Below are 11,861 nucleotides of genomic sequence, written 5' to 3'. Positions count from 1 at the left end.
TCAATAAAGACCGAAGCAAAGAAGACATTCATTATCTCTGCCTTCTCTATACTGTTTGTCACCAGGGCCCTTATACCATTCAGCAGTGGTCCTACATTCATCCTAGTCTTCAATTTATTGATGGAGTTTTATGTCTTCATTTTTGATTTTAATCCTAGAATCTTCCTCTCTCACCTCAGTCTTCTTTATATTTCAGATATCTTCATCACTTCTTTGTTTTTCTTGTCTTATTTTCTCTTTCCATATTTCATCTCCCTTTCTGATACTGTTGTATGGTCCCATTTAGGTCATTGTGAATATCAAGAATTTTGTGATTCCTGTGCTTGATTTTATTTTACCATCTTTTATTTATGATTTGTTACTCTATCTTGTGGCCCTGTACCTTCACCTCTGCATCAGATTCAATCCTCATGTCTGGACTATTTTCCAACATTTTTAGTGTCTCAGAATTGGAATGTTTTTCTTTATGTGTTATTTTTCTTGACAGTAAAGAGACTTTCACCTTAAGTTCGCATTCCTAAAGACATAATAAATCTCATTTAATTCCTGTCATTCTTATAAGCAGCCTGTGTGGATCTTAAAATGTATATGGTATACCTTCTTTTCTTGTTCTTCAGAATCTCCCTTTCTGATCAAAAGAGCTAGATTTGAATTAAGGGTCAGAAAGATGTGCTATTGCTTTTGCTGGTATGTATAGGAGGAGTAAAGGGCATGTTATAAATATTCAATCTCCATTTTCTGTATTTGAGAGAGATCTTGGAATCATAAGTATTTACTTATTTCACAATAGGCTGCATTTCCTTTTTTCCCTAGAGATACTTTCATTTTACCCCTGCAATCATCTTGTTGTTATTCTGTGTGCCTATTTCTAATTCCAGGTTTTATCCATATTCTGGGTCACTTCATACCCCAGAAAACAAACAAACGAACAAACAAACAAACCTGCAATGTTCTCTTAGGAAAGAGGGAATAGTGATCTGGGCTGATGACACAAGTTAGAAGGCATCAGCAGCACAGAGAAGGATCACAGCATCCTATAGGAAGGATAATCTGAGGACAAGGGTAAGGTGACCAGATGAAATATATTGCTAAAGAATACAAAATCAGGCACAGGATGATTAATTTTTTTTTTTTTTTTTTGCGCTATGAACTTAAGACAGAAGAAGAAAAATGCTTACATCTTACTGTTTTGCAATCAATGAACAGGAACTATTATAGTTATAATAAGAGGTAAATGCAAACGCAATTCTAAGTGATTTCAGTTGAGAGTTTTCCATTTAGATAGATGTAGGGTACGGCGCTCGGAAGATCTCACGATGTACGGGAAGAATAGGGAACTAAGGCATATGCCATATTAGGTAAAGAGCAACGCTTACTGGCTATATAGGCATGCTTCCGCCTTTGCTACCTTTATAAGATCCAGCCTGCGTATATTAAACGCCATTTGCAGCATCCTCATATTGGTGTCTGTGCTCTCTGGCCCGGGCACGGGTTGGACGTGCCTGGCCGCCTCGGCGGACGGAGTTGATTGCCAATGTCAGGCAACAGATAGAGGATTATTATGAGAGTTGTACAATAAGATTATTTAGATCACTGTGCAGAGTACTGTAACCTATCTTGGTCACACAGGCTCAGGAAAGATATAACAAAGTTAGAAAAATACTGAGAAGGGCTTTGAGGATGATCAGAAGAATAGAAAGTCCATCTTATGAACAAAGGAGTGAATTGAGCAGCTAGGAGGCTAACAAAAATTTCTGTCTAACAAAACAAACTTCTACATATCTTGACAGAGATCCTTCTCTATCCTTTGTCACGAGGGCACCAATCCATTTTTCAGCGGACTCACATTTTCCTTAGTCTTCTTTTTTTTTTTTTTTTGCTGTTGATGTATTTGAAGAAGCCCTTCTTTTTATCCTTTTATCCTTTATGCCTGCCGGATTTAATTCCAAGTAGGCCTTAGCCTCTTTGTCACATCCTTACATACTCTGACAGTATCAGTATATTCCTCCCAAGTGGCCTGTCCATTTTTCCACATTGTGTACACTTTTATCTTCTGCTTGAGTTTGTCAGAACCTCCTTGCTCATTCATGTGGGTCTCTTGTCTCCTGTGCCTGACTTCTTACTCATAGGAATGCACCAATCTTGAGCTTGGAGGAAGTGATGCTTGAACATTAACCATTTTGGACTTCCTTCCAAAGCCCTGAAAAATGGAACAAAGGAAAGAATCAGAGCTTCAGCTTCTATTTGATTCAAGAAAACTCTGATTCAGAATGCTGTTGGGATGATGTGAAAGGGCTTTACAGATGTCCTGTTATTGTTACAGTGCGTTTTATAAACTGGAGGAAGCCTCTTTCCTAATAAAACTCCTAGGTTAGAGTTTTACTAGACCAGGACTGTATATCTTTAGCTCTTTTTTTTTTCCCAAGTATCAAAGAAAGATTCAGAAAGAGCAAGACTGAAAATAACTGAGTACTGTCTTAAGAAGGCGCTTTCAGATGTTAATCCTAGGCATGCAAATCAGTCCATAATCAATATTCTACTTATGCTCATGATGTTAGCATATTTGCTTCCGACAGTGATAGCGATTGATAATGGCTAATATTTTAATTCTCTTTTCACTTTGTAGTTAGATTTAGAGTGTGTGTAGTACATTTAGAGTTGTGTTACATTTGGAAGGCTAGGGAGTATGCCCTATTCAATACAGGAAGAATATGGAGAAAAACAATTGTGTTTGATAACAGTAGGAAAGAAAATAGATCTCAAGGAAGCTGAAAGAGAGGGAAAGAAGATTATCAAACAAATCGGAGCATCCCTTTTCTGCTCACTATTTTAGAACAAGAACATTTTTCAAAATTTTTGGTCATTAGACCAAAAGCCTGTTCTGTGTGAGCTTCTGTGAAAGATATCTATAGGTGTTTCCGAAAAATAGCATAGTGGTTGTAGTGGTCTCCTATGGTCTTAAAGTCCATAAAACTTGCTCTGATTTGTGTGCGCATGTGTATGAAAGAAAGAGTGAGTGCTTATGGATGATGATCACAAGAAGATGTAAAATGGCAAAATATTTGTGTAAAGTTAGACCAAGAATGTGCAGGCAAATATAATTTTTAAAAGTGAAAGGCAGTAAGCACTGCAAAGAAAAAAAATGACTTCCAAAAGAAGTTGTATTTGTCTCTGTACTGAGATTTTATTATTAAATCATGAGATTTTATTATTAATATATTGTATATATTTTATTTTTATTGTATATATTGTATATATTTATTATATTTTTATTGTATATATTTTAATTATTGTATATATTTTAATAATGATTATATTTAAATTAATTAATCAGATCCTGTCCTAAAACTATGTATCAACTTTCACAAGTACCATATGTGTGTACTGATGTTGATCAAAGAAAAATAAGGATGTTCTTAGTGCTCTTTTTATGCCCAGAAATTAAGGCACAGTTATGGATCTCTGAGAGAGCTTCGAAGACAAAAGATTTTTCATTTCTTTTAGTTCAGAAAAAATTGCTTTGATTGCAAAAGTCCAATCATCAATTTTAATGATGAAAATCAGAGTGATTTGCTGTTTGCATATTCTGTTTAGATCATTTAACTCTCTGAATTTAACCTGTATGTAAACTTTCTGTATAACTTCATCTTGTTCTCAGAAGAAAATGCAACAAAAAATTAGGAAAGGCTTCAGGGTAAGCTATTAACTGTGCTAGTTAAGCTAGGTCTATTGTGTAGCTGCTCCCTGAATAGCCTTCCAATGTAAAAGTGAGTGTCATGGACTAGAGCAGATCTGGCTAATATCAATAAACAAGCTCTTTCAATCATGTGCAAATGATTTTATAGAGCAAAGTCATAGTATCCTGGAAAGAAAACAATATTCCATGTACAACCAAAGAACAGCTGTAATTGTTTTATTGAAGAATTTCAGCTCTGCTGCAAAGATACAATCCAAGGATATAAAGCCTAAACATGAATATGTCATTTTATTACACTAATCATATTCTCAGGAGGACACTTCAGTCTCTACCTGAAGGATTATATCTTTTTTTCCCACTAGAAAAAAATCCAATAAAATTTATTGGATAAAAATCCAGTAAATGTTTCAGATAAATCTCATAATCCATGGATAGAACAGGAACTAGAAGCAAGGGCTCTGCTCTTCCAGCTCAGGGCACTTAATAGTAAGTGACAGTCATGTTCTCTGTTGCAACCAGTTAGTATTACACCATGGAAAACTTTATGAAGAGTATGGCGAGAACCTCCTTATTCCCTCACAATCACAGCCTAATCAACATTCCATTGGTAAAGAAAATTTCTGAGATATTTGTTGCAGGCTGTCAAGCTGAGGAAGACCTTAAATCCAGGTCCTCTGTTTCTTGAAGAAGTTTCTAGAGAGCAGACTAGTAAAGAACTACATGCCATGGAGCTGATAAACGCCATTGGTCCATGTAGGGTGTGAGCAGCACAAACTTAATGCTTGGAGAATTTGTATGCTGCTTGACTTCGGTTTTCTTAACCCCACCAGAATTCAAGCAAGATATAGACAGAGGACTTCTCGGTGCTTGCAGAACTGAAACTGAGACACAAATACATTTCAAAGACAAACAATAAGAGATTGAGTGAATTTTACAAGTTTCTTCCTGAGTCTGCTTGAACCTCTGTTTAGAATCTGGCTTGCTTACAACACATTTCATCATGAAAAACCTAAGGGTTAAGTTGTCTTCTGGCTTGACGAAAATACAGTTGTTGATCCCATCAGAGTAACAGTGACTTACCTTTATATTTAACAATACCGTTGCTTAGGCAAAGTTATTGCTGGCAAGTCAAAAGTCACAAAAACAGTGCAATAATAACCAGGGGAGCAGATCACAAGCACATCATTTTCATGTGTGAGCACAAAGTCCTATATTTCTTCCTATTAGAGACATAGGTACCTGGGAGTTTTCACAAATTCATTTCAGTGAAAGTTGAAAAGTTACCTCTGAAGAACAGCAAATCTGCTTATGTAATGTTTATACATGAGTGACAATGCTGTTTCTCAAGTTAATTCCTCTGCAGTCTCCCTCTAAATATTTAGATGTACAAATTATCTGTAGCCTTGGTATCTCTTAATTCTTTTTGTGGATACAGAACAAGCCTGTACTACAGCCCATAAGTGTTTTGACAAAACCCATAGAAGAGAAGAACAGCACCAGCTAAAAGAGCTGCTACAATAGTCATATTGTTTCCAGAATTCTCAACAAAAGACACTTTTGTTTGGAAAGTATGTATAGATAGTCTATGAAAAGCCCACATTGATATCATATATATGTAGGTTTGGATATGAAATGCAGAGCACTTCATCATAGAATCATAGAATCATAGAAGGCTTAAGGTTGGAAGGGACCTCTAGAGGTCATCTAGTCCAATCCCCCTGCATACGCAGGGTCACCTAGAGCACATGGCACAGGGCTGCATCCAAGCAGGTTTTGAAGATCGCCACAGAAGGAGACTCCACAACCTCTCTTGGCAACCTGTTCCAGTGCTCTGTCACCCTCACTGTTAAAATTTTTTTCCTTAAGTTCCTGTGGAACTTTTGATGCTTCAGTTTGTGGCCGTTTCCTCTAGTTCTGTCGGTGGCCACCACTGAAAAGAGGCCAACACCATCCTCCTCACTCCCTCCCTTGAGGTACTTAGAGACACTGATCAGGTCTCCTGTCAGCCTTCTCTTCTCCAGGCTGAACAGGCCCAGCTCTCTCAGTCTCTCCTCATAGGGCAGATGTTCCAGGCCCCAGATCATCCTTGTGGCCCTGTGCTGGACTCTCTCCAGCAGCTCCACATCCCTCTTGTACTGGGGAGCCCAGAACTGGACACAGTACTCCAGATGTGGACTCACCAGGGCTGAGTAGAGGGTGAGGATCACCTCCCTCGACCTGCTAAAGCAGATCTTCTTAATGCACCCCAGGATCCCATTGGCCTTCTTGGCCACAAGGGCACACTGCTGCCTCATGGTCAACTTGTCGTCCACCATGATGCCCAGGTCCCTCTCTGCAGCGCTGCTCTCCAGAAGGTCCAGAAGTTTGGTCCCCAGCCTGTACTGGTGCCTGGGGCTAATCCTCCCTGTGTGCAGGACCTTTCACTTGTTTTTGTTGAATTTCATAAGATTTCTCACTGCCGAATCAAACTGCCCACTTCAATCAATATCACAAGGTTACATAATGAAAAATGTCACAGGATTAAGCAGAGTTTACATAAGTTTTTATTTAATCATTAAAAAGTTTTCCCAAAAATATGGAAACTAAAATTATTCAAACTACATATAAATATAGTGTGAAAGTAAAATATCAATAATTATACAATCATATGGTTCCCATGCAAAATAGATTCAGAATAATTTTAAAGATTATCTTGCATTCAGTTTTTCATCTTAAAATACTAGGCACTTACAAAAGTGTAGATGGAGCTTCATTAAGTCATCTGTATTCAATGAGCATAGGAATATACAAAAACCTGCCTTGTTTATAGTGCAACTGAGAGACTAATTTAGTCTGCTATAAATATCGAAGAAAAAAAAATAGAATTCTTCAAAAAGAAAGATTTTAAATCCCTTTCAAATGTTAAGATGAAGTCCAGAGGTGTCTGAACATTTTCTGTAATTCACTATCCTCCTCCTGTTTTCTTGTTTCCTTAGAAAAGCTAAATTACTTTTTCAGCTGAAACAACTGGAACATCTATGAACATGCTATTCCTCTCTGCTCCTTTTCTTGATGAGCCAGGTTTGCTGCAAAAGAGCCAACGCCTTGAAAAATGATATAGTGTCCTTATAAGCCTGTGTCTGAATGGAAAGAAAGTGCCTGGCAGTGAACATTTTGATGATCCCCTCCACGCAAACTCTAGAAACAGGAGGTAAGAAATGTGCATATTAGTGTGCCTTCCAAGAAGTGTGAAGAAGGGGCTGTATCTGAGCACTATTAAAAGTGTTTCATGACAGGCTTTCGTGTTTTTTAAATTCATATTTTGATGCATGCTGATGCATAGACTCCACAGCATGTTTTATAGCATTTCAGTTATTAGAAGTCCATCTGTGCTTATGGATATGCAAATAGTAGAAAGGACTGTATAACAACCTGTCAGATACTTGGTACCTCTTTGCATTTATTGCCCTCAGCTAATGACTATAATCAAAGTATTATTTTATTACTTTGAAAACAGGACAGTGTGTGATTGGAAAGCAAATGAGGGGTGTTCACAAGGCTTTTAATCCTCATCAAATTCAGGAGTCAGCTGTGTTCATCCAGTTTATTCTTACGTTTGAAGGTCAGGATGCCTGATTCTATTGCTCATTCTTTTAGGAAATATGTGGGTGGTACCTGGCATGTATTCTGTTCTGTTGTTGCCTTTTTTTCCCCCCCTCTGAATTACTAAGTTATTGATTTTCCATGATTATGAACTTCTGAACTGCTTTTAACTCCCTTTCTTATCCTTTTTGACCAAAGCCTGTGTGTGAGTTCATCAATAACCTGTAAGTCCCTATTACCATTTTATGTAGCAGAGTGTGTCTTCTACAAAGAAATGCGAAACATTGCAATATACATTATTAAAATGCATTCATAATGTTGTATTTTTATAATACTTCTCCTTTGGGGAACTAAAATCACATAATATAGTAGCTTAGAAGGAATCAGTTATTCACTAGATTTTTGGGCAAAAAAAGACATACTTTTGATTAAACTGGTAATTTACAAAAATCCAGAAGAGAATGAGCTGTGAACTTTGCTTGTTTCCTGATTTGTTTTATCCTGCAGATTTTAAACAGAACTGAGAGTGTCCCTAGGTAGCATAGTTGTATCTAGAAATAGTTGAACATTTTAGAAGGATTTGGTAAGACAAATTTCAAAGTTTGTTCAGGTTGCCAACTTTTGGGGAACATTGACAAGTTCAAGATGGGGGGATCAAGGCAAGGACTTCCAGTTTGCAAACAAACCTTATGTGGGAGAGAAGAATACCATAGACGGATGATTTCAAAGAATCATAGACTCTGGTATCTATTTTGTTATCACTACAAGGCTACTTTTTAAAATTATTATTATGATTTATTTCTCTCCCAGAACAAATGTTTATCAGCCTGTTTAATGACTTGTCAAATAGAAAACCACGGATTCAGGACAATTTCTAGACAACATATATTTTACAGAGGATTTATTAATGAAGTATCAGTTAGCACAGGAAAAGAAAGAAAGGTGTATTAGAAGTTAGAACTTGTATGCTCCTTTCCAGTATTTCTATCCACTTTCTCTCTAGGGTTCCAGAACATATATTGATGTGCAGGTAACTTTTTCATTTCACTCCATGTGCAAAAAGACAGCTGTAGAGGGAAGACCAATTAAAAGTCTGAAAAAATAACAGAGGAATCTCTTCCAAATCTGATGCCTGCTAAGGAATGGGGTTAGGTTTTTTACTCATAAAGGATGAAAAGGGGGAAAGGGAGTATATGGCAAAATAGTTATGTGATACAGACTGTTCAGGAAGTCCCTGTGGAACAGCCACATAACTCATCCTGGAGCAGGCCACAATATCTGTTTTGAATGGACCCAACTACATCTCACTTGCTTCTGTGGTCAGACAGATGTGGGATTCTTTCCCTAAGGTCAGTAAGGGGACACCAGGTAGCTGACAGAGGATGGAATAAATCTCCCAACGCCTGTGTTTGACAGTGGTAAGTCAGGAACCACAGCTTGTCACAGATGCTTTCTTTAAAATGGTGTCATTGCCATATCCTGGATTTTCACAGGCTCCATTAAATGCTTCTAGTCCACTTCTGGCACCTATCCAACAGTTGATATCATAAGGGGAAGTAAAACTCCTGTATATAAAATTCTTTACTCTGGTACTTAAAAAAAAAAAAATCACATTCCAGCCTAAACTCAGCTTAAATGCACACAAATTGGGTCAAATAGATTGATTGTGGCAACATCAAAACCAGTTATTAAAAATTACAAAGGACTAAGTCCAATAGTCAATACAGGGCTCAAGCAGACTTCTGAACATACCAGAAGACCATGTATGAAAAGTCTTCGGTGAAAATAGCCTTAACAGGATATAAACTTACATTACAACTGAAAAGGATAATAAAATCCCAGTACTAACATAACAAGAATATGCTGAGTTTTGGACTCTGTTGAAATGTGTGATTTGTCCAGGACAGTCTAATATATTTCTAAAGCTGTGAATTCTTGTAGCCCCCAAAATTACAAAATACAACTTAGCTATCTTTACTGAATCACATCGGAACCTTAAAGATGTTTCCAGAATCAACAAATAAATTCAAATCCTCGGAAATTATACAGAATCATAAACAAATTTCTGAATCCTTTGGTTTTAGCATCCATAATTATGTCCCTGTACATACAATCGTCTTTTAAAACTGGAGAAAACTCACAGAAATCATCATTTCAAAGATCATATTAAGATAAAGCAATATCCTGTATTCTTAGCATCTTTGTGATTCCAAATCAGGGCTATAATCTACTCATTCATGCTCCTAATATTTTATGCTTCCAGTGACTTTGATTTAATTCATACAGATCTAAATGAGAAAGCCCAGGCTAACCAATGGACTTTCATATGGATCTAGGTCCCCTTTGACAGTTTGTGTGGTTAAAAATCCTAGCTGGCAGCTCTTGATATTTGGGGTTGCTCCAGATTAAGATCATAGAGTGTCCTGAAGGACAAGCAGCCATTACAGCTGTACATAATGCTTCCCCAGTGCTGAAAGGTAAGAACATGTCAGATAAAATAAGCACCAAAGCAATAAAATATGTAACATACAGAATGAGGAAGGAGAGGACTGACTTTATGGCACCCATGTGGGCTTCTGAGCAAGGATCCCTGAAGCCAGTTGTATTATTTTGCATCTTTCTCATGTGTCTCCACAGAGACCTAATGAGCAAGATACTTGAAACAACAAACAATATCAAGGGCAAGGCTATACCAGCGTTACAGAGAAGAATCAATACAAAAAAACTAGTTCTCATTGTGGCTGTCCTTTCTGAAGAGTTTGTCACAGTTAAAGGAGCAGTAAAGTTGTCATGCACGCTGTAGATGTTCCAGAAGAAAGGAAAACTGGTTGCAAAGGAAAAAAGAGATGATGTTATCAGCATCCAGGGCACAAGATTGGAAATTCTTTGCTTCAGCCAGATGAAGAAAGATTGTGTAGAAGTGGCAACCGTCGTACAATAGAAGACACTAAGCCAGGCAGCAAACCAGAGGCTGGCATAGTTCAGGAACATAAAAACTGTCTTGTAAGTTACAAATAAATTGTCAACATAGTAGAAAGATGGGAAGACCAAACCTACAAACAAATCCTGCATAATCCAGTACTGCAAACAGATTCTTGATAAACTCAGAAAGATGATCAACATGTCATAGGAGATAATGTTCCTCACCCAGCTAGCTGAACTGACAGCCAAGATAGCTGCATTTCCTAGAAGTCCTGCCACAGATCCAATCAGAGCAGTTATGATAAAAATAAGAGAAAATAAATTGGACATTGCAACTCTCAAGAACTCACAAATTTCACTCAGCTTTCCCTGGGCTCCTGAAAGCTCTAGATATGCAGGATAATGCCAATCCCAAGTACATGCCATTAGTGCATGCTCACCTATTTATCTCAGGAAAAGAAGTTTCATAATAAATAATTTATTATTTTACATTTATTTGATAATTAATTGGCCAGCTGCATTCTCTAAGTATGCAAATTGGATAAATATTCAATTACTGTCATTTTCAGTTCAGAGAAAGGATTTGCATTTAAAGGGCTTAGATGCTTTTTTTTAAGATTGCCTCGTACTACAGTTTCCACAGATCACTCTGATTTTATGTATAGAAAATGGAGAGGACTTTAAAATGTATGTGAGTTTTCTCATTCTAACTTCCCTCACTTGTGCATCTGTTTGACAGATATTCTCACTGGGAGCACTAGGTTTAAAGAAAGATGTTTAGAGACTCACTACTGTATGTTCCATTTTTCTTAGTAAAAGAACACAGTACAGTAAATATGCCAAAACCAGCTTCTGAGAAAGGCAGGGATCATTCCTATCAATTAATTGATGAAGCCAACCTACATTTTGTTCTTGTTAATCAGTGTCATAATGTGGAGCCAAACTACTGTGTTATTTCTTTACTGATGGCACACTTTTTAGTTCCTGTTTTTATACACTCACAGTTCTCCAGCCTTCTTTTGACAATTTCTCAGATCCCTCTTTGTAGCACAGGCTTCTTTACTTCCTGACCTTTCATTTGTATATTAGTTCTGTTAGTCTTCGTTCAGAACATTGCTTTAACACAACAGTAGACTTTCCCGGGTTCTGTCCTCATTCTCTTTGAGACTACAGTTTGAACTCTTGTCTAGCTTACGCTGTCAGAATTAGCATTCCTGCCTCTTTTAAAAAGAAGAATGACTTAATGTTTTGGTGGCCAAGTAATTCCCTCTGTCTGGAAGAGAATCTGGCCCTTTGTCCCACCTCTCGCATAGATGTGCCAGCTGTTGTAAAGTGGAAGAGAAGGATTTAGGTGCTCACAACAAGAGAGGCATCTTAACTTCAGAAAATGATTTGACAGGAACATTACCAAGAAGAATAGGAGTCTCTCTACCTTGAAAAGTCACCTCAGTCAAGATAAAGTGTACTCTAGGTAAGAGACTATCTATACAGTTCACATATGTGTGGAGCCGTATTTCTGCAGCCACAGAAAATCCAGAGTATTAAAATTGTAAATCAAATTACTGTGGTTAAAGCTTTATGGAATTATTTGAACAATTGAAAATTATTATGCTATTTTAGCTGAGCAATTCTCTGATGAGGAGTATAGAAAATACATTAT

The 11,861-nt window shown here is 37.2% G+C and overlaps 1 protein-coding gene across 1 annotated transcript; it reads right to left on the bottom strand.

The window, feature by feature from the left end:
• Positions 1 to 9,601: 9,601 nt before the first annotated feature.
• LOC148590876 (taste receptor type 2 member 40-like) lies at positions 9,602 to 10,531 on the bottom strand. The gene has a single exon (XM_088538368.1). It carries the CDS (start codon positions 10,529 to 10,531, stop codon positions 9,602 to 9,604), a length of 930 nt encoding a protein of 309 aa, XP_088394494.1.
• Positions 10,532 to 11,861: the final 1,330 nt, after the last annotated feature.

This window comes from Tinamus guttatus, unplaced genomic scaffold (assembly GCF_059628265.1).
Source record: "Tinamus guttatus ecotype Peru unplaced genomic scaffold, ASM5962826v1 Tinamus_guttatus_pri_ptg001052l, whole genome shotgun sequence".
Lineage (NCBI taxonomy): Eukaryota > Metazoa > Chordata > Aves > Tinamiformes > Tinamidae > Tinamus > Tinamus guttatus.
This window is presented reverse-complemented; position numbering and strand designations above follow the sequence as displayed.